This window comes from Phalaenopsis equestris, unplaced genomic scaffold (assembly GCF_001263595.1).
Source record: "Phalaenopsis equestris unplaced genomic scaffold, ASM126359v1 Scaffold198002, whole genome shotgun sequence".
NCBI lineage: Eukaryota > Viridiplantae > Streptophyta > Magnoliopsida > Asparagales > Orchidaceae > Phalaenopsis > Phalaenopsis equestris.
In genome coordinates, this window is record NW_018217944.1 from 115,419 (window position 1) to 138,992 (window position 23,574).

At 35.3% G+C, this 23,574-nt stretch overlaps 2 protein-coding genes across 8 annotated transcripts in view; one reads left to right on the forward strand and one right to left on the reverse strand.

Annotated features, from left to right (window-relative positions):
* Nucleotides 1-14,450, forward strand: part of LOC110035519 (probable potassium transporter 11) — a 35,193-nt gene extending 20,743 nt beyond the window's left edge. Inside the window, exons 9-11 of one of the 4 annotated variants that reach the window (XR_002295150.1) lie at nucleotides 4,038-5,062; nucleotides 14,027-14,204; nucleotides 14,280-14,349. Coding sequence is in view for 3 of the 4 variants with exons in the window: in XM_020739750.1 (XP_020595409.1) it covers nucleotides 4,038-5,062; nucleotides 14,280-14,357 (1,103 nt within the window). In the remaining variant the exon portion in view is untranslated. Of the gene's footprint in view, nucleotides 1-4,037; nucleotides 5,078-9,799; nucleotides 9,890-14,026; nucleotides 14,205-14,279 lie in introns of those variants that run through there. The other 3 variants (XM_020739750.1, XM_020739751.1, XM_020739752.1) reach the window with 3 other exon arrangements.
* A 2,492-nt stretch (nucleotides 14,451-16,942) lies between these two features.
* LOC110035521 lies at nucleotides 16,943-22,460 on the reverse strand. 4 transcript variants are annotated; one of them, XM_020739757.1, is made up of 3 exons: nucleotides 22,345-22,460; nucleotides 18,226-18,492; nucleotides 16,943-18,112 (listed from the first exon to the last, which is right to left on the reverse strand). In XM_020739757.1, the coding sequence occupies exons 1-3, from the start codon at nucleotides 22,403-22,405 to the stop codon at nucleotides 17,025-17,027; spliced, it is 1,416 nt and encodes a 471-aa protein (XP_020595416.1). In that variant the 5' UTR covers nucleotides 22,406-22,460; the 3' UTR covers nucleotides 16,943-17,024. The 4 variants fall into 4 exon arrangements, with proteins under 4 accessions (XP_020595416.1, XP_020595412.1, XP_020595415.1 ...); XM_020739753.1 differs by having other exon boundaries at nucleotides 16,944-18,112; nucleotides 22,240-22,460; XM_020739756.1 differs by having other exon boundaries at nucleotides 16,945-18,112; nucleotides 18,226-18,620; nucleotides 22,345-22,421.
* Nucleotides 22,461-23,574: the final 1,114 nt, after the last annotated feature.

Consider the following 23,574-nt stretch of genomic DNA (forward strand, 5'->3'; position numbering starts at 1 on the left):
CCCTCCCCCATCTATAGCCCCGCCCTTTCACCAGCCTAAGTCCTTGCCCCGCTTGCTTCCCTTCCATCTGTAGCCCGCCCTTTTCCTGTTTTCCTTGTCGCCAACCTTAGTCCTCCCTCTTGTTCTTGTTGCGGCCCCATACAACTCCACTAACCTGCTGCTGAAACTTTTTTCCCTACCTCTCCCCTTGTTGCCACCAGCTCTCCCACCATCCAACCAACCGCCGCACCACCAACTTCCCCCCACCCCCCCCCCCCCCCCCGCCACCCCCGAAACTCCTTTCCTATCTCCCTGCTTGCCTCCACCAGCTCTCCCACCATCCAACCAACAGTTTCCCTCCGCTCTCTCCACTAACCTGCTGCTGAAACTCCTTTACTACCTCCCTGCTTGCTGCCACCAGCACAAATCTGTTGCTACCATCCCCTCAACACATCTTCCGTTGATGCCATCTCACCATTTCGGCAACCGCAGCGTCCAACCACCCCCTTATTTGTTGTCCAACCTCTATCTAGCCCCGTTGTCCTTGGTCTATGGTGTTGTTTGTGTTTTTTTGTCATTTCTTTCCTTGTTTTGAAGAGTCGTCATTGTATCCCATTTGAATTTCAACAATAATATATGTATTTCTTTGTGGTTTGGGCTAACTTTGGTATCACTTTATAAAACAAGCCCAACTTTTAGTTAACAAGCTGGTGAAAGGACTTTTATAACCTCACACTCCACGTTCGACTACAACCCAAACACTAAACTTTTTACATGCTAGGCAACTAAGTACTACAAACAAAATAGAGTTTTCTAGCCAAAGTTGTCTTGATCTGTGGTGGTGATTCTGTGGGTATCACCTACTAATAAAATAACCAATCCCTACAAATGATTGTAAGCTTGAGAGAGAGAGATCACTAAAATAGGGCTTCAAGAAAATTTGATTGGATGAAAAACTTTACTATTATGCACTTTTTTTCTTAAAGAAATAAAACCCTTGAGCACATTTCCAATTCATATGCTTGCATGTTTTCGTGTTATTTTATTCTCTATTTATAGCCTTATGAATGACAAAGGAAACATCTATAAGTAGTGTAAAATTCCTCAAAAATTACCTCAAAAGTTATCTCCGATGACTATAAAAACTAATTGTTATATTCTATCTTTGAATGAATCATGCTTAAAAAAAATCCTCAAGAATTTTATTCAAAGGTCTCTCTAGTGGTTACAAAAATTAGTTCTTATAGGTTATTTTTGGGTGAATCATATGTACAATCCGAAATGTAAGTATAACTAAGATTGGGTGAAAATAGCTAATGATTTTTTTTTTGAAAGCCCAAAAAAAGGCTAATATATTAAATAGAAAAAAAGATACAGATGCAATGTGTGAGAGGGCCCAAGCATGACACCCTGTCCACACAAAAACAACAAATAGTTCCAAAACTAGAAAATATAGAAAAATACATGAGAGATGTAAAAGAAAAAGCCTAAAAGTGCTGAAGTATATAGTATCAGCTGGCTAGAAAGCGACCCAATTTGGCCTTGCCTCTGCCTCTAGTTCTAGAGAAGGAGCCAGCTAATAAATTGGTAAGATGAGTGTCTCTCCATTATTCTTCTTCCTCCTGGAATATACCTGTCATTCCTCATCCGAAGAATCAGTCTGATGGGGTGGTAGAGTTGAAGCAGAAGGAATACCAACCGTAGTACCCATAATAGGTTCTAGCATATGTGAAGTATGAGTTGCCCCTACACCGGATACTTCCTGAAGAAGTGGAGCTATGAGGCTCTCCTGATTATCAGTCTGAACACTATCATTTGTAGTTAATAGTCCATCAGTATTGTTTTCTATGGGTTTGAAGGTGTCAGCATCACATCACTCGCAGTAACAGTAACGGCAGGGCAATGGAATCAGACACTAAAATCTGTCATGTGGTAGCTTTCTCTCCAGGTGATACAAATATATCCTTAGAACCATCCTTATTCACTTGATCTTTAGATTTTAAATTAGGGTGAAACTTATGACATTTATCAAGAGTATGCCCAAACATCTTACAATGAGAACAATAAGAAGATTTATGCTCCATGACAATTTGTTGCCAATCTCCATTTTGCATTGTGCCCAACGAGACAGACAAAATAATATCTCTTTCCACAAGTATTCTGGCCACAGAAGGTCTGGTAAGGTTGAAAGTGGGTAGATCTAGTTTCATAAGGTCCCCAAATATGACACCAATAGAGTAGAGAACCTGATGATGAAAAAAGTGCAGCTTGAGACTAGGTAGACTAAACCATAAACCATACCGATACAATAGGATGTTCATGATTAGGGTCAAAATCAGGAGACTACTTGACTAGCTTCATTGGTTTACCAACAATGTTAAGATATTTTTTTGGAGAAAATACGAGTGTAGTCTTTAGGCACGGTTAACTGAATCAAAACATTTCTCCCATCTCTGAGCTCCACTTTCCACTTTCCTGCTAATTTGAGGTCATCAAAACTTTTCCTGATAACTTTCATGGCTGGGGGTCTCCCCTCAAAATTTGAATTTGTCAGTCAAGGTTGAAATTTCTGACTCAGAGAAAAATAGTGTTGTTTTCCCACTCTTTCTCATTGCATTCTTAATCAATGGGCAGTCACATGTACTATCACGATTCTCTTTATAACTTGAGGGGAAGACAACTGTCGTCGCCCAATGAGGATTAACCACAATGTGGACAAAAGAGGTTTTGGCGGGCTCAACCGAAGGGGGAAGCTTCATCACAGCAAAGAAAAGTCGTGCAAGTCGGCCCGACGGCAAAAAAAAACGAGTCGGGGCGAAGCTGCGCAAAAGACACCACAGATGTCAAAACCGCAGCGGCAATCTCATCAAACCGTAGCTAGACGAGGCAGAAAAAACTAACCACAGAAATGGCGCAGAGGAAACGATGCAGAAGTTGGAAGACGCCGCGGTTTCGTAGTTGGGCGCTAAGCAGCGCGAAGGAGGAGCAGAAGAATCGGGCGCAGACAACAGCTGCGAGCGACAGAAGCGTGGAAGAAGACGACGTCGAGCAGAGCAGGTGCGAACGATGACGTGAGCAATGGATATAGCGACGCGAGTCGTAACAGGGAGTGCGAACGTCGACGTCGACGTAGATGTAGACGCTGGAGCGAGAGTCAACGATGCGAGATTTTCTCTTCCAGCGGCGGTAGAACGGTAGAATCAATTGCGACCGAAGGAAGCCCTAGCGGAGCTAGAGCTAATGATTTAAAAAAGGATAATGAATTTCTTTTTAATAGAAAGTATATAATATAATATATGAAATCATATGTAAACAAATCATTGAATTTGATAAATATATCAATTAAGCTTAAATTCATTTAGTGTAATGTAGTGGCTTCATTAATCTTATATATTATATGATTATCTTGAATTCTTAAATATATCAAATGAGCTAAAAAATATTAAAAATATAAAAAATATTTTTTAAAAGAAAAATGGATGAGTTAGTTATCTTAAAAATTAAAAAAAATTGCTATTCTAAAAATATAAAATAATGCATAAAGACTAACCTAATGAACTTTTATTTATATAACTAAGCATGATTGTCTAATAAATAATATTTAATTATATAATTATAAAATTTAAGCATGCATAACTTTCTGAAAATATTAGTAATCGGTTTTTATGTGAAATATTTTTTTATCACATGATTATTTTTTATTATAAATTAGGAAAAAAATATAAATAGAAAATAAATCTAAATAAATTTCTGAAAATAATTTAGATGTGTAGAATAATATACCATTCAATTCCTATACATTTACATATCTAATGCCTAAACTTCTATTTTTACCTATATACCATCTTACCTGTGCATGAAAATGTGTATTTCACTCAAAAGTTATAACTGTGGTATTTTTTATGTATTATGAAGATTTGAGTGTTATAAATGTAAAATATAAAATTTTTGTCAGGTGTTACATATGTAAATACATAGGAGTTGGGTGGCATATGTGTAAATGCCCCTAAAATAAATCACTTGTTTTTACACTAAAAGCTTAATTATTCTCTTACCAGGAACTGCTGCTGTGATAGTCATGTTAGTTACAACCTTGTTGATGGTCCCTATAATGTTCTTGGTTTGGAGAAGCCACTGGATCCTCATCATCCTCTTCACTGGTCTCTCCCTTTTTGTCGAGCTCGCTTACTTCTCTGCTGTTTTGTTCAAGGTTGATGAAGGTGGATGGGTCCCACTTGTCATCGCAGCTGTTTTTTTCCTCATCATGTATGATTGGCATTATGTTACAGTAAAGCGCTACGAGTTCGAGATGCACTCCAGGGTCTCAATGGCTTGGATCCATGGCCTGAGTTCCAGCCTCGGCCTCGTTCGTGTTCCTGGCATCGGATTTATATACACAGAACTTCCGAGCGGATTACCTCGCATCTTCTCACACCTTATTACAAACCTTCCAGCCCTCCATTCTGTTGTTGTTTTTGTTTGTGTCAAGTACCTTCCTGTTTACCGTGTTCCCTTGGAGGAGCGCTTCCTAGTGAAGAGAATCGGCCCAAAGAACTTTCATATATTTCGTTGCGTCGTGAGGTATGGATACAAAGACCTGCACAAAAAGGATGATGACTTTGAGAAAATGCTGTTTGATAGCATTGTTGTCTTTGTTCATCATCGTGAAGTATCTACGAGTTACTCAGATTTGGATGATTGTGATTTTTCGGTGCAGCAGAATGAGAATTCTTTTGATCTGGTTAAGGCTGAGTATGAGGATGATTTGTGCTCCCTTGTGGAAGTGACAAACATCTCATTGCAGGACTCCATTCCTGTACAGTCATTAGAGCACAATAGTGATATAACAGAGTTCTCTACGGACACCAGAACGGGTAGCGAAGATGAGCTTGATATCTTAACCAGATGCAAGGAAGCAGGGGTGGTGCACATTCTGGGTAACACAAGGGTGAGGGCTCAGAGAAATTCAAATATTTTCAAAAGGATTGCTGTTGATTATGTTTATGCATTTCTTAAAAGAGGTTGCAGGGAGAACAGTATGGTGTTTAATCTTCCACATGAAAGTTTGTTGACTGTAGGCCAGGTAATCCATCTATGAATTTTGTTGCTGTTTTATGATTTGCATGTAGATTTTATTTCAGTTGTTTATTGAAGTTCAAATCATAAATGTTTCTCCTATAAAATTTTCTCCTCTCCTGCATACCTTGGATCCTTATGACCACAAGAAACATCCATGCACATTAACATTGTTCGATAATCATGGTGAGAATCATATATAGGAATAGTGATTTGCATGTTGTTCATGCAACTTTATTGAGTGCTATGTGTGTAAATATGAAAGTCTAGGTGTGAGATATGTAAATATATAAGAATTGCGTGTGAAGTATGTAAATGCCCCCAGAATTTACTTCAATGGCGTTATGTGTTCTTGAGGTCTTTGTTATAGCTTTCAAGAAAAAAAGTTATATTGGATTCAGCCAGGCAATAATTGCATCTTCCATCTTTATTTTTATTTTTTTATTTTTTTGAGAAATTACTATATGATTGATCTGGTAATATAAGAGAGGCCCAAAAAATATGTCAATAAATTTAATTGGTCATCGTGACCTATGAAATATGGAATATCAATCATTATTAAATGAGAAAAGAGTCAAAATGGTCCCCTGATTTCTTGTGTGTGAGTATTTTTGTCCGAGAGTTTATGAAAGTGTTACTTTAATCTCCCGACTCTTTTAGTATGGGTTGAAACAGTGTCGAGTGAGAACCATTTTAGCCCCCAAATTGGGGACTAATTTAACATTTTTATAAACTCTTGGACAAAAATGAATCCCAATTTAAATGGTTGAGGGACTATTTTGGCACTTTACTTGCTATTAAATCTTAAACATAAGATCATATTACATCTCTTCATCTCTAATTTTGATTTATTCACTTGCAACCATATTCTAATACTAAAAAAACTAATAAAAAAAATGAAAATAAAATTTAAGAGAAGACAACTAAAGCAGGGTAGAGTCATTCTAACTCATGTTATGGTTGTTAGCCAAGGGCGGGAAGAACTTAGATGAGAAAGAGTAATATAAGTGGGAATCATGATCAACAATGGAACTGCCATTGTAAAAGTTTTCTTTCCTTTGCTTCCTCCAAATTCATCGCCTAATTTTGCTGGTGGGACTTTTTCCTACATCTACTCCGGGTAAGATGGGGGTGTTGGCTTGTGCATATTATTCTGTTCTTGCAAGCATTGGAGATAAAGGTCAGATAGTGGGTTCTTTCAATTATTGAAGTATAAAGAATAAAGAGGCATTTATGTATGGACCACAGAATTCCTATGTATTTATAGATTTAAAACGTAAACTTTGATTTTTACATTTATAAAACTCAAATATTTCTTATCACATAAAAAATATCACTATTACTAATTTCTGAAAAAGGGATATTGTCACGACTTGGCCCGGGAGCTTGGAATTACCAAGGCGGGAGTTTTCAGTCAGGCATAGGAAAACTATCTAACAATTTCATTTCATAATTAAAATGAAATTCAAAACATAAAAGTGTTTTTCTATTTATAAAATTTAAAACTACAACCTGGTCGTACAAATTTTTAAATATTTACAACTAACAGAAAATAAAAACTAGCAAATAATACCTATTAATCTGTGCTCATTTGCGTAAGTACACATACTTTCTAGAGTCCATCTAACTAATAATTGGTTCTTAGCAACATGTTTGAGAAAATTATTCAGTGGAAAAATATTTCTAAATTAAAATAATTTTCATGTTAAAATATTTTATAAAAAAAATGTAAACAGTAAAAGAATGCGATGTAAAAGAAATTATTTTCATTTATTTTTATTTATTTATGTTATATTTTCATTATTGAGAGTAACTGATTAAATGTATATTTTAAAAAATATCTGTTTAATCTTTTAATTTTCATTTTTTTGAAGAGATACATTACATTTTCATGTCAATACCATCCTTAAAAATGTGCATTTCACAATAGTCGTAAAAAAGAGTTGAAAAATACAAAAAACATGTCCTTATGCATGGTCAAATGAGGCCCTGTCATCTCAGAGAGTGGCAAAAAGCTCTAAAGATTCAGGCACTAAAGTAGAAGAAAAGTTATGAGAAAGAGTTATTCGAACACAAAAATGGGCAACTCTATTGAGCTCCTGAAGAGCAAAATAAAAATTAACTTGTCGAAAAGACATAAGAATAGACAAGGCATGGAAATGGTCTAGGTTGTCCCTCCAACTGCATTGTTCTATCACTCACCACATGAAACTAATAATATTGACATTGTCCTCAAGGTGAATTTCATATGCATACATATATTATATTTTATTTCTTTTCTTGCATTTAATATTTGAAAAAACCATAAAATTTTATTTTTTTTTGAAAGGAAAGCTGGGAAACAGTAAAAACACATACAAATAAATAGGGCGATTATAATTTTGTTTGCTAAGGGGAGGACAATTTTCATGATTGTTGATTTCAGTTGCTGCCTTTGAGGCATTCTTCCCCTCCGGTGGTTGTACCCGACGATGAGAATGTGCTCCAGTTGTAACTCATCCGAGTTGGTGATCGTCTCTAAGGGTCTAGGTGGTGCTTCGCCTGTAGCTTGAACCCAAAGAGACATTTATCCTTCCGCAACCCCTCTGGCTCCAATTTCAACAGTCTCAAATCATCATCATTGTTGCCATCTACTTCCAACGCCTTTCTTTTCACTGTCGACCTGCCCTGCTACCTCCCGTTGATGGCAGATCACACCAGACTCCTCCTCGCAGTGACCGTCGATCATCTCCCAGCCGCCGCCTAAGTCTTCGGGCTTGTTCTGACTGCCACCAAGGCCCTTTCAAGACCACCTCTTGCTGCAACTATTGAAAGATCTAATTCAAATTACAGGATTTATTATTTTTCCTCTTATACAGATTTTATTCTCCTTCCTTATTTATATTATTTGATATCTGTACCAAATTTTGCTTAACTAGTCTTGTAATGTAATAGGAAATAATTGAAACATATTTAGTTAGTTTCCTTATCTGAGGAGGGACTCCTATATGTAAAGAAACATTGAATTGAATCAGTAAGAAGAAAAGAATTTTCTCTCCAAAGCTATTTTATGATATCAGAGCGGGACAAAAAAATTTTGGAAAACCTTAGCCTTCTTCCTTCCAATTCGTAAAGATATGAAAAAAAAAAAATCAAAACATCCCGTTTCGCAAGTTTCTCCGCTGCAATTTGCTTCGTTTCCCGCAAATTCGCAACTCGTGATCCCATCGCGTCATCGCTGAGGATCGCATCGCTGTGATTTGCTTCGCTAAACTCATTCTGCAATTCGCTGAGGATTCCGTCGCCGAGAAAGCATTTACAGCCGCTTCTCGCAGCAGCTTCTTTCTGCAAAGTCGCAACTCGCGAAACCTTCGACCTGTTTTTTTCTGTGCAACCGAACAATCTTTTTTTATAATGTCTGAAAATACAAATGATTATGTTATCTCTACTCAGCCTTCCACCCTGTTATCTGCTTCCGCACCACCCTCCTCTAGAACCACCGATAATCATCTAGCCCAGATCACCACAATCCGTCTCAATGGTGATAATTATCTACGATGGTCACAATTGGTGAGGATGGAAATTAGAGGAAGAGGGAAGATAGACTACCTAACAAGGGAAGTCCGTAAGCGAGCCACTGCAGATCCATCCCACGCAACCTGGGATGCAGAAAATTTCATGATAATGACATGATTGGTGAACTATATGGAAGAAGAGATAGGCGCAAACTACATGTGTTACTCTACTGCCAAAGAACTCTGAGAGAATGTGACCCAAATGTATTAGAATATGGGTAACCAATCTCAGGTTCATGAACTTTCCCTGAAACTTGGTGATATTCGTCAAGGTAATGACTCTGTCACAAAATACTTTAATTCTTTAAGAGAATTTCTTTAAAGAGAATATGGTAAGACCTTGACCTGTTTAATGATCAAGAGTGAAAGTGTCTTAATGATGCTAGTATGTATAAGACCATTATTGATGCAAATAAAATTTTTAAATTTCTTGTTGGACTTAATAAGGAGTTTGATGAGGTTAGGGGCAGAATTATTGAGAGAAGTCTCATGCCTTCCCATGAAGCTTTCTCAGAAGTTCGCCGTGAAGAAACTCAAAGAGGAGTGATGCTCAACAAGAAATCCACTCCTACCAGCATACCTGAGACGACAGCATTCCAATCGGAGGCTCATATCAGCAAGCGGACTGTTCCATATTCACAGAAGAATGAGAAGAAACCACGGGTGTGGTATGATCATTGCAACAAGCCACGACACACTAAAGAAACCTGCTGTAAACCTGATGGTACCTCCACGGTAAACCTGGAGATTGGAAGCCAAGAAACAAGCGCAAGTCACCTACTGTTAATGTTGCTGCTGAATAAACCAACCCATTTAGCAAAGAACAAATGGATCAACTGTTGAATCTGTTAAACCCCAGTTTGGCTACTGGTACTCCAAATTGTTCAATGGTACATGCAGGTAGAAAACTAAACCCTTGGATTATTGATTCAGGAGCTTCTGATCATATGACAAATTTATATTATTTATTTCATTCATACATCACATGTTCTAGCCTTGAAAAGGTTTGTATTGCTAACGGTACTTTCTCTTCCATTGCTGGAAAATGAAACATTAACCTGTCCAAGAGTATAGGTCTTAAATCTGTACTCCATATTCCAAAACTCAAATGTAATCTTTTATCTGTCAGCAAACTTTCAAAGGATTCTAACTGCCGTATAATTTTCTGTGAATCTTCTTGTGTTTTTCAGGACCAGAAGTCGGGGATGATGATTGGGAGAGTGTAAGAGTTGGGAGGACTTTACTACTTTGAGGAGACTGTTCCTAGTGAAAAAAGGGTTCAAGCATACGCATCTTAGACTAGGCCATCCAAGTTTTTCTTATTTAAAACATTTATTTAAATAAGGGTGTTAATTGTACTTCACTTCAATGTGAAACGTGTTATTTGGCAAAAAGTCATTGCATAAATTTTGTTCCAAAACCATACTATCCTTCAAAACCGTTTTACATGATCCATAGTGATGTTTGGGGACCTTCAAAAGTCAAAACATTATCTAGGAAAAGAGGATTTGTGACTTTTATTCACGATCACACAAGAATATGTTGGGTTTATCTTATAAGCAAACAACCAGTTGTTGAAAATTTTTTTAAAGATTTTTACAATATGATTGAAACTCAATTTGAAAATAAAATATGCATCCTTAGATCTGACAATGGAACTGAATATTTTAATGAATGTTTAGGGGGGTTCTTAATAAACAAAGACATAATTCATCAATCTACTTGTCGTGACACCCCACAACAAAATTGAATTGTTGAAAGAATAAATAGAAATTTATTTGAGGTTGCTCGGGTTATCATGTTTTCAATGAACGTTCTTAAATATTTATGGGGGGACGTTTTAACAGCATCATATTTAATAAACCGAATGTTAATTTGAGTTTTACAATTTACAACTCCTCTAAATAAATTAAAAAATAATTATTTAAATCTACGAATGTCTTTAAATATTCCTTTAAAAATCTTTGGATGCACATGTTTCATTCATATTTTGAGTAAATACCGATCAAAATTGGATCCAAAATCAGAAAAATATATTTTTCTTGGATATGCCTCAAATAAAAAGGGTTACAAATGCTTTAATTTTGTCATAAAAAAAACTTACATTAGTATGGATGTGATCTTTATGGAAAAAAATTCCCTTCTTTCACAAAAATCCACTTTAGGGGGAGTATAATACAGATGGAAAAGATGATTTTTTTGCAAGTTTCTAATCAATTACCAAGAATTGTTCTAACAGCAAGTACACCTGAGGTCCGTGAAAACGAAAAACTAAAAATAGTTGTTGAAAATTATAAAAACCAGAAGAATCCTAGTTAAGGGACACCTGAAATTATCTTGTCTAATACAGGGGGAGAAATACCGCATAATATAATAGCAGAACCTCTGGTTTATTCTTGGAAGAGGCTCCATAAAAGGAAGAGGATCAAATTGAATCTTTAGCTCCCTCCCAATCTTAAGAACCGAATGATGGTCCTTAAGAAACACAAGTAATTCCCGATCCTGGTCTTATTTTTTCACCAACAGAAGCTCAAGATTCAGAGGTTATGAATATAGATCTTCCTATAGCCTTTAGAAAAGGAACATGTTCTTGTACTACCAAATATCTCATTTCGAAATACCTATCCTACAAAAAATCTCACACAAACATAAATTTTTTTTGTCAAAAATTTCTAATCTGTCTGAACCTAGAACAATACAGGAAGCTCTTAGTAATCTAAATTGGAGAATAGCAGTAAAGGAAGAGATTGATGCTCTTTTAAAAAATGGGACATTGGAAATTGTCACTCTACGAAGAAACAAGTCTACCGTTGGGTGTAAATGGGTCTTCAGTACTAAAGTCAAAGCTGATGGGAGTATCGAAAGATATAAAGCAAGATTAATAACAAAAGGATTCACTCAAACTCACGGAATTGACTATCAAGAGACATTCGTTCCAGTAGCCAAGATCAATTTTATTCGGGTTTTACTGTCCATAGCAACAAACCGTAATTTTCCCTTGCATCAGCTCGACGTTAAAAACTTTTTTTCTAAACGGTGAATTAGAAGAGGAGGTATTCATGGATCTTCCACCAGGATTTGAGAAGAAGTTTGGAGAAACAAAGTGTGCAGATTGAATAAATCCTTGTATGGGCTCAAGCAATCTCCTCGCGCCTGGTTTGAGAGGTTTGGAAATGTGATTGCAAAATATGGACACACTCAGAGTCAAGCTGATCATACTATGTTCTACAAACATTCAGAAATCGGTAAACTCGCTATACTCATTGTCTGTGTCGATGATATTATCCTTACAGGAGATGATGCCAAGGAAATTGAGAAATTAAAAGAAAGATTGGCCACATAATTCGAGATTAAAAATCTGGGAGATGTGAAGTACTTTTTTGGTATTGAGTTTGTCAGATCTAAGGGGAGATCTTTATTAATCAGCGAAATGTTGTACTTGATTTACCAAGTGAAACCGGAATGCTTGGATGCAAACCAGCTGAAACTCCGATTGAACCAAATAAAATGTTACAAGTAACAAATAAAATAGATGGTGTCAATAAAGAATAATATCAGTGACTGGTGGGAAGATTAATCTACTTGTCACACACTCATCCTGATATAGTCTTTGTTGTTAGCATGGTAAGTCAGTTTATGCATTCTCCAAATACTCATCACTTGGAGGTTGTCTATGGGATCCTTAGGTATCTGAAAGAAATGCCCGGAAGAGGACTATTGTTCAAGAAAAATGAGCACTTACAGGTAGAAGCATTTACAGATGCAGATTGGGCTGAGAGTGTTACAGATAGAAGGTCAACCTCAGGGTACTGCACTTTTCTAAGAGGAAACTTAGTAACCTGGAGGAGCAAGAAACAAAGTGTCGTGGCGAAAAGCAGCGTTGAAGTTGAATTCAGATCTGTGGCTCATAGGATATGTGAAGTTTTCTATGGATTAGAAGATCTCAAAAGAATTCTCAAGGAGTTAAAAATTCATAGTCCGCTACCAATAAAGGTGTACTGTGATAATAAGTCCCATCTCGCCATCGCCCACAATCCTGTCCTTCATGATAGAACAAAGTACATAGAGATAGACAAACATTTCATCAAAGAAAAATTTACAAAGGAGATATATGCATGGTGTATGTTCCCTCTAACGACCAAGCAGCGAATATTTTAACAAAGGGTCTTCACAAAAAACAGTTCGACGGTTTAGTGTGCAAGCTGACTTTAAAAGATATTTTTATGTCAACTTGAGGGGGAGTGTTGGAAGATATAATTCAAATTACATGATTTATTGTTTTTTCTCTTATACACATTTTATTTTCCTTATTTATATTATTTGATATTTGTACCAAATCTTGCTTAATTAGTCTTGTAATGTAATAGGAAATAATTGAAACATATTTAGTTAGTTTCCTTATCTGAGGAGGTGAGACTCCTATATGTAAAGACACCTTAAATTGAATTAGTAAGAAACGAATTTTCTCTCCAAAGCTGTTTTAGCAGCCAGCCCTTCCAAGGTCTGTTCCTTTTGTTGCTCAGCCGCCGACACCTGTTCCAGCTATTGTTCAGCCCTCAGACGCCAGTTTCTGCTGTCGTCCATCCCGCGGCCACCTGCCTGCTTCTGTCCCAGGCCACTACAACTCCTTTTTTGCTGCCTTCCAACAACTTCCAGTCCTTTTCCAGCCACCGTCCTAGCCACTCATTCCTCCCTTCTGTCGTTCAACATATCCAACACCTTTTAGTTGTTGTCCAGTTCACACCCCAAGCGCCTTCCAACTGTTATTCAATCCACAGCACTCACCTTTCGATGGCTGTACGTTCCACTCCCAGGTCTCCAGGCTTGTTCCACCAAGGCCCTTCCAGACCACCTCTTGCTGCCACCAGCCCCTCCAAGACCTGTTCCTGCTGCTGCCCAGCTGCCGGCACCTATTCCAGCTATTGTCCAGCCCTCGGACACCAATTCCTGTTGTTGTCCAGCCCATGACCACCTGCTTGCTGTTGTCCCAATCTACTACAACTCCTTTCATCCCACTTTCTAGCAGCTGCTTGTCCTTTTTCTGCCACTGCCCTCGTCACCAGGTCACTCCTCGATGACATCCAATGTCTCCAGCACCGTCAAGCAGCTGTACAATCCACCCCAAGAGCTTTCTAACCGCTGTCCAGTTCATAACACTCATTTTCCTGCAGTTGTCCGGTTCACAGCCATGCCTCCTGCTCTCCCGAATCTGTCTCTCTTCCCAAATGAGCATTTATGCATTTTGTGTTGTTTTCTTGTCGTATTTTTCGCAGAATCATCGTTGTCCTCTTTGTTTGCATGTTTGTATTGTTTATGTTGAGGAGTCACCTTTGTAACCCTATTCAACTTGAATAATTATATTTACCTTTTTATTGTCGTTTGGATTTCGTCTTATATATATTTTGCGACGATGTCAGGTATGGATACAGATGATTGTGCATTTTCTGTACAACAGATGAGACATCTAAGCAGAACTGGCTCAGTGGAATTCAAATATTGTTAAAAAGATTTATGTTGATTATATTGATGGGATTCTTAGAATAATTTGTAGGGATCACACATGAGAGTTTGTTTAGTTTAGGCTGGGTGTTTTATGTAAATAGTTCATTTGTTGTTTTATAATTGAACAAAGTGTCATAATAATCTCCTAACTGACATCATTTGTTGCAGATTATAATTAGCTCTATATCTGATTCTGCAACTGCTCTTTCAGTCCATGAACGCTACACATTACGAGAATCAAGGTAAACATATTCTGATCAAATTTCTATTACATTAAATCTTAAAAATTTTAATCTACTTTAAAATGAATGTAATGTTAACTAGGGAAATTTACATTCATAGCACACAATTATTATGTATTTACATATAAGTGGAAATGTGTATTTCATTTTAAAAAAAGTTAACAGTAGTGATATTTTCAATGTGATATTAAAGATTTGAGTACTATGAATGTGAATAAGAGATTCTGGGGATTAGATGTGCAAATACATAAAAATTGGGTGGCATTGATGTTAAATTCAAGAGTTCTAAATCCCACCATAATATATAGCAAAAGTAGCTTACATGCGCTCTGAGCAACATGGTCAGCTGTGTTATGTGTTTGAAGTCCTTGTTCTGGCTTGGCGAATCTGCATAACAAGTGCTGCATTTTCCAGCTGACGTTGCTATTTGTAAGACATTATCACGTGGAAATGAGAAAATTTATTCATCAGCTTATAAATATTTTTAAATTTATTTTAATTAGTTTAAAATTTTCATCAGTTTAGTGATCTTTATAATAGATTTGACACTAAATAAGGTGATATATATATATGTATTAGTTCAATAAAGAGAAAAGAAATATAAAATTTAATTAGGTGTATTAAAGATGAAAATCAAAAAGTATTTTTCTTAAAGAAAAATGTTCAACATAGGTAGGTGAGACATTTTTATAAATATTTCAATGTTCTTAAAAATACAAGCGGTTTTAGTGAATAATATTTTTATTTTATTTTTATTGCCACATAAGTAAAAAAGAAGTTCATGAGATTTTAAAGAAAACTAAAGATGAAAAATCAGTAAAATCTGATCATATTCTAATAGAAGTGTGGAAGTATTTTGAAGATTTTGGATTTCTTAGCTAACTAAACTTTCTAATATTATTTTAGATACTAAAAAGACATTTGAAGTGTATAAGAACAGTATTTTGACCCCATTTTTAAGAATACAAGGGATGCACAATAGTGTGCAAATTATAGAGTAATTAAATTAATATGTCATGCTTTAAAATTATGGGAAAGTAATTGAAAATAGGTTAAAACCTGATACAAAGATTTTTCATAATCAGTTTGGATTTATGTCGGGCAAGTCTACTAAGGAAGCTATATATTTATTTATGATTTTTATTGATTTGATTTCAAGAGAATTTCTTAGGAGCTAAAAAAGAAAGGTATTGATATGACTTTTATTCGAGTCATTAAATATATGCATAATGCAGTTGTTACTTGTGTTCGAAAAACATAAGAATTGACAAAGTATTTTACTATTTCAGTTGGATTACATAAGAGATCGAATTTAAGGCCATATGTTTTTACTTTAGTTATTGATGCACTTACTGGATATTTACAAGAGGATCTACCTTGGTGTATGTTTTTCGCTGATGATATTCTTCTTAGGGATAAGACTATAGAAAGAGTTAAGAATAAACTTGAATTATGAAGGTCTGCATTAGAGACTAAAGGCTTTTGTTTGAGTAGATCAAAAATTGAATACATGAAATGTACTTTTAATGGTAGTTGATATAGTAATAGAGTTGTAATAATGGATGATCAAATCATTAAAATGAGTTAACGTTTTAAATATATCGGGTCTATTGTTCAAAATGATCGTGATATAAATGGGTATTTTACTAGTAGAGTTCAAGTTGGATGGTTGAAGTGGAGGAATGAATCGGGCCTATTGTGTGATAGCAAAATATCGCTTCGACTAGAAGGAAAATTTTATAAGGTAATGGTGAGGCTTGCAATGTTTTATGATGCAGAATATTGGCCTACAAAAGAGAAGCATAAAACTAAGTTAAATGTTGTTGAAATGTGAATGTTTAAGCGAACGAGTGACTAGTACTGTTAGAAACAAAATGCGAAACAAATATATCCATGAAATGTTGGTGTAGCTCCACTGGCTTAACCATATTAGAGGTTGTCTTAAATGGTTTGGTTACATTAAACGTTGATCAACTGATGATTCGATCAAGAAAATAGATGTTTTAGATATGATTATGTTAAGAAATGTAGATGTAAACATAAAAAGACTTGACCATGTTGCATAAAAAATTTCTTAATTTATTAGAATTAAATGAAAATATGATTATAAGGCCCAGAAAAAATTAAAAAAAAAAGATCTATGCGGTCGTCAACCTTACTTTGTCGGATAAAAGTTTTTTGTTATTATATTAAGTTTATTTTTAAGGCTCAATTTTCTAAAATAAATAACTAGAAATTACATCATCATTTGTTTCATGCGAAAAAAAAATCTAAAGTAACCACAGTAAACTACAACATCCTCAACAGACTGACTATAACAAGTTGATAAAGGAGCAACATCCTATCGATGTTATATTACATGATATTGCAGATATTTTCCAATACCCCTTATTTGCACAATTTATTTTTGGAATATTTACATACATACCACTCAAAATTTCACTTCCTACATTCATGCCACCCAAATCTTACATTCATGCCACCCAAATCTTTCATACCGCGTCAATAGCACCATCTTTTTAACATTTAAAAAGGTGAAATACATCTTCCCGTGCATAGGTAAAATGACATATATGTAAAAACATAAGAATTGAGTGGTATGTATATAAATCTTACTTTATTTTTCAAATCCAATACAACTCGCACCAAATATAATTCTAATTCCTAAAGCTCACAAACTAGAAATCTTTTTTAAAAAATCATCATAGCTATTATTAAAATTCTCCAAACTAAAACCCTTTGGCAACATATTCTGATAAGCCAAATGATCAACATGAAGCTTGACATTTGATGAAGCAGCAAGCCACAAACTTCTGCTTACATCTGCATAAACTTTGGCAACGATATCAAATAGAGTTTCTGCCCCATCTTCAATAGCTTTCAGAATTCTCAATTCTCTCTCCCTTCTATGCTTCAGATACCCACACAGCATATTTTGAGGCCACAAATTTACTCTCCCATGCATAGGAATCAAAACATTTGGTTTTAGATCCAAAAAATTATAAGTTGTTTCAAAATAATCCTTCATATTTCCGCCGCTCGTTATGTCAAGAACAGCGCTCCCGTGACCGACACAGTGATCGCCGACGATGAGAGAGTTTGAATTCAGATGGAGAAGAGCAGCGTGGCCGTCGGTGTGTCCGGGTGCAAACACAATTTCTAGTTTCTGTCTACCGATCTGTAATGTCTCGCCGCCGGAAATTGGGAGAGACTCGTGAGACCAACTTGTAGTATTGATTCGTCGCAGCGTATTCGGATGAGCTAACAAAATGGCATCGGGGTTGCATTTATCGATGACGGAAAGACCATCAATGTGATCGTAGTGATGATGGGTGAGAAAAACAAGAAGTTTTCTGGGGAGAGCATTAATGAGATCTTCAAGATCAGAGTGCTGTTGAACAGAGCATCCAGGATCCACTAGAAGAGCTTCTCCATGTTTAAAAATGGCAGATTCATTAGTTTCAGATTCAATAGTTTCATCCTCTGCTACAATGAGAACTAGATTTGTTGTTGAAAATGGTTTTTGTGTTCTACTTTTCATTGGTGCAACAATGAGGCCTAAAGGGTACTCTTGAATTGAATGGTTGAGGAAGGATCGAGGCAGCAGCGGCTTTTGGGATTTGTCGTCGCGATGAAGAAGTCCAATGATTGTAAGAAGTCCGATACGATCGCCACCCGGCGTTGACTGCAAATGAATTTTAGCAGCACTTTCTTTTGATATAAATTTACACGAGTCAGATAAATCTTCATCTTCATGTATTTTTATTCGAGTCATTAAATATATGCATAATGCAGTTGTTACTTGTGTTCGAAAAACATAAGAATTGACAAAGTATTTTACTATTTCAGTTGGATTACATAAGAGATCGAATTGAGTTTTCCGACAATAAAGAGTGTTTTAATGGGCGAGTCAGGTCCGAAATCGGCTTCTTCGACATATTTCAACACGGACCAGTCTCTGGAGATTGGAGTTGCCCTTCCGAGTTGAGAAGAGATTTGAGAGAGAGCTGAGTCGACATCAAATGTGGTAAGATCAAGCTTATCGAGGAGAGAATCAATGCCAAAAATCACTTCTTTTGACGGGTGCGGTTTTGCGAGAGGCTTCAGTGGGGCGGAAGGTAAGTCCCAGAGCTTGGAATCTACAAAGCGAAGGTAATCATCATCCTCAAATGAAGGTGGAGGGGTTTGCCGGACCAAGAGGAACTCCTCTCCAGAGGAGCGCATGATGACAAAAGCAATTCGATAAGTGGCCATGGTGTTTTGAGTTCTAAGGCGCAGATATGAGAAACGGATTGGGTGTAAGAGAAATCGGCATTAAAAAAGTTGAGTGAGATTAGAATGCTTGAACTCTATGTTTATGAAGAACGATAGAAGATGCATCAATGAAAACGGTAGGTAAAATATATGTAGAATGACTATAATAATTTTGTTGTCACTTCCTAATAATTTTGATATAAACAATATTTCTATATCAATAAGTTAATATATTTATTATATTTTATATAAGCGGACTAATATTATAATGTTTTATGATATATAATATGAAATTAACGATAAAAACATATTGCTATGGTGTCAAATATTCCTCATAAATATGAAAATAAGAAAGAAAACTTTGTTCATTACTTTCTCATAATTCCTAAGATTAGGAAAGAATGTGAATTAAAATTTGGCAAGTTGGTGGTGAGAAAAATCAAGAAATAATAGTATAATATACAAAATATAAACTTATAGACTATATAATGATAAATATTTACTATAGCATGGCAACATACGTGAAAATAATTACAATCCATATTTTTTTTGCTTCTCTACAAATTTGTAGTACAAAGAGTCGAATACTGGTTTATGAAATCAAAGTTGCATCTCCCAATATAATGAACTGTGAGTTTACAAAGTTGTAGTACAAAGACTAGAATATTGGTTTATGAAATCAAAGTTGCATCTCCCAATATAATGAACTGTTATAGTTTACATTCATTATCATTATAGCCTATAAAACAAAAAGTAATGTTACACTGATTAAATAAATTTGTAGTAAAAGTAGATTTCTTGTTTTCGAATAAAATTCATATGATCTAATTAAAAGACATTTTGTTAGTATCACTTTTAGATTAAACAAACAACTTTTAAGTCATTTTCTTAACTGAAAAATTAATTAAAATATAAAACTGAAGTAGGCCAACACAACATGTGATAATACACTTTGTAATTTAGATAAAATGATATGAGTTTTTATTTATGTAAGAAATTTGAAAATAAGTCAAAACTGTAACAAAATAATACCGTAGCACCTTATAGAGTAAATATTTAACAATTCTATGGTGTTGATAGCCATAAGGATTTTTTTTAAATCAAGATTAAACATCGTTCTTGATTTTGCTTAAACTCCTACCACTAGTATCTTATTAATGATTATCAATCTTATTTTAAGGATTTAAATTTATTGGTATCTACTCACAAGTATATTCGGCTTAGAATTGACCATTAGCACTTCACCCTCCGAAGGAATAGTATCCAAGTGAAAGATTCGACTAAGTTCAAGTGCTTGTGCTATTTAAGACTCCCATAAGTCATAGTTGCTTCTACTATGGTCAAACAAAGTGTAAGGGTTTTTGTTTCATAGCATTTAATATATTATAAAGTTTCATATGAGGCGGAGCAATAACTGATGTATAAATTTCTCACTTATGGGGAGCATTATTGACATGCACATGAGAATTAGAAAGTTTCATAGCAAAAGTAAAGATAGCAAATGTGTTTCAAAAATACCGATAATAGCCCAAATCCGTTAATTATACCATGGGTGTTATTGACTACCATACTGAGCTAAATTTAAGCGCTTAGTATTTCACCTGAATGAATAGTCCAAGTTGCACAACTCACATAAGATATTTAATCAATGGCATAAATAATCATTGATGTGTTCAAAGTGAGGGCCAAAAAGGAAATGGATTTAGACTCAATATACCAGTGATCAGGCCCATTTTGAACCCAAAAACTTAAGTTTATATGATAGAGTCAATCATTTAATATTTTTTATGCTAATAAATCTAGTTGGACTTGATATAACAATGTTAAAACCTATTTTTAACCCAAAAGTTCTAGCTAAAGAGAGAGGGCCACCCTCAATTTTATTCTTATATTATTATATGAATTAGCTTATTTGAATCTCTGGACAATGTCTTCATATTATAAGTCATAAATGTTAAGAGAATATTTCATGAGTCATGTATACAACAAGCTTTGCATTATAATGTCAAATGGAGTAAGAGAGAATATTAGATAAAACCAAGACCGTGCAACCTAAGAGTGAGTGAGCAATCTATCAAGGCTCTTCTTATTGATTTCCAATTTGATCAGAACCCACATTCAATAAATTCATTGATTACTAAGACTTGTAGTTAGAGATTTATAGAAGCATGCTCCTCCTAATCTTTAAATACTATGTTTGGTGGAGTGAAAATGGTAAATTGCATAAAATTAGCTCTTATGGTGGTGAATTAAGTACACCACATATAAACTAATATTGTATCACATTTAAATAAGCCTATATGATAAATGGTAAAGACCCAAGTAGGGGCCTTAAGTGTAAACTCCTTAGGTCGGATGGCAGTTATACAAGATAAGTATGCACACAAGCTTGAGATGTTCTTTGATGATTGTCAACATCACCAATCACCATCACTAAGTTATGTGAATGAAGATAATAAAGAACTGAGTAGTGTTATTTGATAAATGTTTAATAAACTCAAAGGAATTATGATTGATAGAAAAATGAATATATTTGATAGGTTTCTCATTAGCTTAAACTTTCATCAATAATGTAGAACTGATTTTAATAATCTCGTGTGCCTTAATAGGACACCACTTCAAGTATATTTGGTCGAGGCTTAAGTTAACCTAATAAAAAATAGGAAAATTAACATACATAACAATCAATCGATATTTATTTATATACTAACATCCAAACCTCAATTTTTAAATGTATACCAACTTACCTACGCATGGAAATGTGATATGAAAGAATTAGGTTGTATAACTTTAGAAAAACAAAGTTTAGGTGCTAGATATGTAAACATGTAGGAATTCTGTGGTACGGTACATATGTAAATGCCCCAAAAAAAGTTATGCTAGGTGATGGTAAGTAAGCTTAAGACTTGAGCAAGCTTAGGCATCTTGGTTGGTTAAAAAACAGGCCAACGAAAGTTAGCGGCTTATAATTACTTGGCTTAATAGATATTAAAATAAGTGATTGTTTAAGCATAGGTAAGCCAGGTTATCTTTCAAACATCACAAACTTGTTTTTCATGCATTCAAAACTAATAATCAAGAAATTTTAGATACATTATGGCCATCAAATTTTAGTTTTTTTATTTTTATTTTTCCTGGTTAAGCTCTATCAAAAAAAAGAGTCGAGCTTCAATAAAATTTTTTGAACATTATAAAGCTTTAACTCAGCTAGCTTCCGACTAAATAATAGACGAACTATGAATTTACTCTGCACAGTTCCAACTGATTTGAGAGACTGTCAAAATTTCTAGCGGACGTTCTATAAGATTGTTGGGCTTCCAGGATATCTATTTCTCAGAGTTCTATATATGTTCCACAACATATTCCCTAATTTCAAGCAGCTAAATTAGCCCTAAGAGCATCGATTAATCGCCACCTAGGCCTTCATTAATCATCCTACGCTAGAGCCAACATCATGAATCATTTGATCTCCAACAAAACTCTTTCATGACAACTACAGCGTTGGCGATTTCTTCAAGGCAAAACATCATATGAATGAACAGCTAAAAAGTAATCTTGAAACAAAAACTAGAATTCTTTCACGGAAAAAGCAGAAATAGGTTAGAAACCAAGCTAAAAACTATCAAACAAACCTAGAACGCAAAGTGCGGCGGAGTGTGCTGCACTGTCTTCAACTCGAGCACAGCGGATTCGCAAAAATAAGTTGTAACAGCAGAAATAAAGAGTAGAAAGAATACCACAAAGAGCCGAACGGTGTGAATCCGGCGAGATTTTCGGGCTAGGGTTTTGACAGGGCATTGTGGGAATCGGGAAGAAATAGATACCAATAGGCCGCGTTTGGACTTTCCTTAGGCTTGCGTAAATCCAACATATTTTGATGTGTTTAAATATTTAATATTTAAATATTTTAAAACTATTTTACTATTTTAATTAATCAAATATATAAAAACCTTATTATACTAAATTTGTGATTAAGGGTCCGTTTGGGGCAGCTTATAAGTGCGGGCGGCATTTTCAAAACGGCGCCGTATTATTTGGTTCGCACGTCTCACCAGCTTATCTGAAACTGCGTTTGAGTTTTTACACTAAACGGAGCCCGCGGTCGGCCCGCGGGCCGCGTTTCAGGATAAGCAGCTTATCCTGAAACGCACAAGCTGCCCGGGGGAGCTTATAAGTGCGGGCGGCGTTCGCCCGTTTTGAAAACGTCGTCGTACCGTTTAGTTCGCTCGTTTCGCCAGTTTATCTGAAACTGCGTTTGAGTTTTTACACTAAACGCAGGCCGCGGGGCGACTGACCGACCCGCGGGCCGCGTTTCAGGATAAACAGCTTATCCTGAAACGCACAAGCTGCCTCAAACGGACCCTTGGTGGGTGCATCTGTGTTATTTTAGATATATTTAAATCAATGTTTTATTAAATAAAAGTAGTGGATGATAATATGGGAAAGAAAATATTAAATACATATTAGGGTCATTATGAGCTTTTAATTAATGTTATTTGAAGTAACTAGTGCACTTTGCATTGTTCTTGGATTTGATGAATCACGTATTTAAGTCATGGTTTATCTAACTTATAGTTATATTCATTGATTACATATTAGTGTGTTCAATACTTGTATGAGACCATACAACTGTGTGGGATTGATACTGGAGCAACTAAAGCAGAATATTTATGCAATAAATAGAGCTTAATTTGCTTAAATTTAGAGCTTTTGTGATATGAATGAGGAAAATCGACACATTAGTAATAAAAATATTTTTCTATAAAAAAAATAGCATTTCAATCATGAATTAATTGATGATATGTTACTAAGATTTGAGGTGATGCCAGCCATTGCACTTTAAAATGAAGCATATTCAAAATGGGTTCTCAAGCATTAATCCTGTGCCAGGATATATGATGTGAGAGTTTTCAATTCATATCACATGATATATATAAACATATATATATATATATATATATATATAT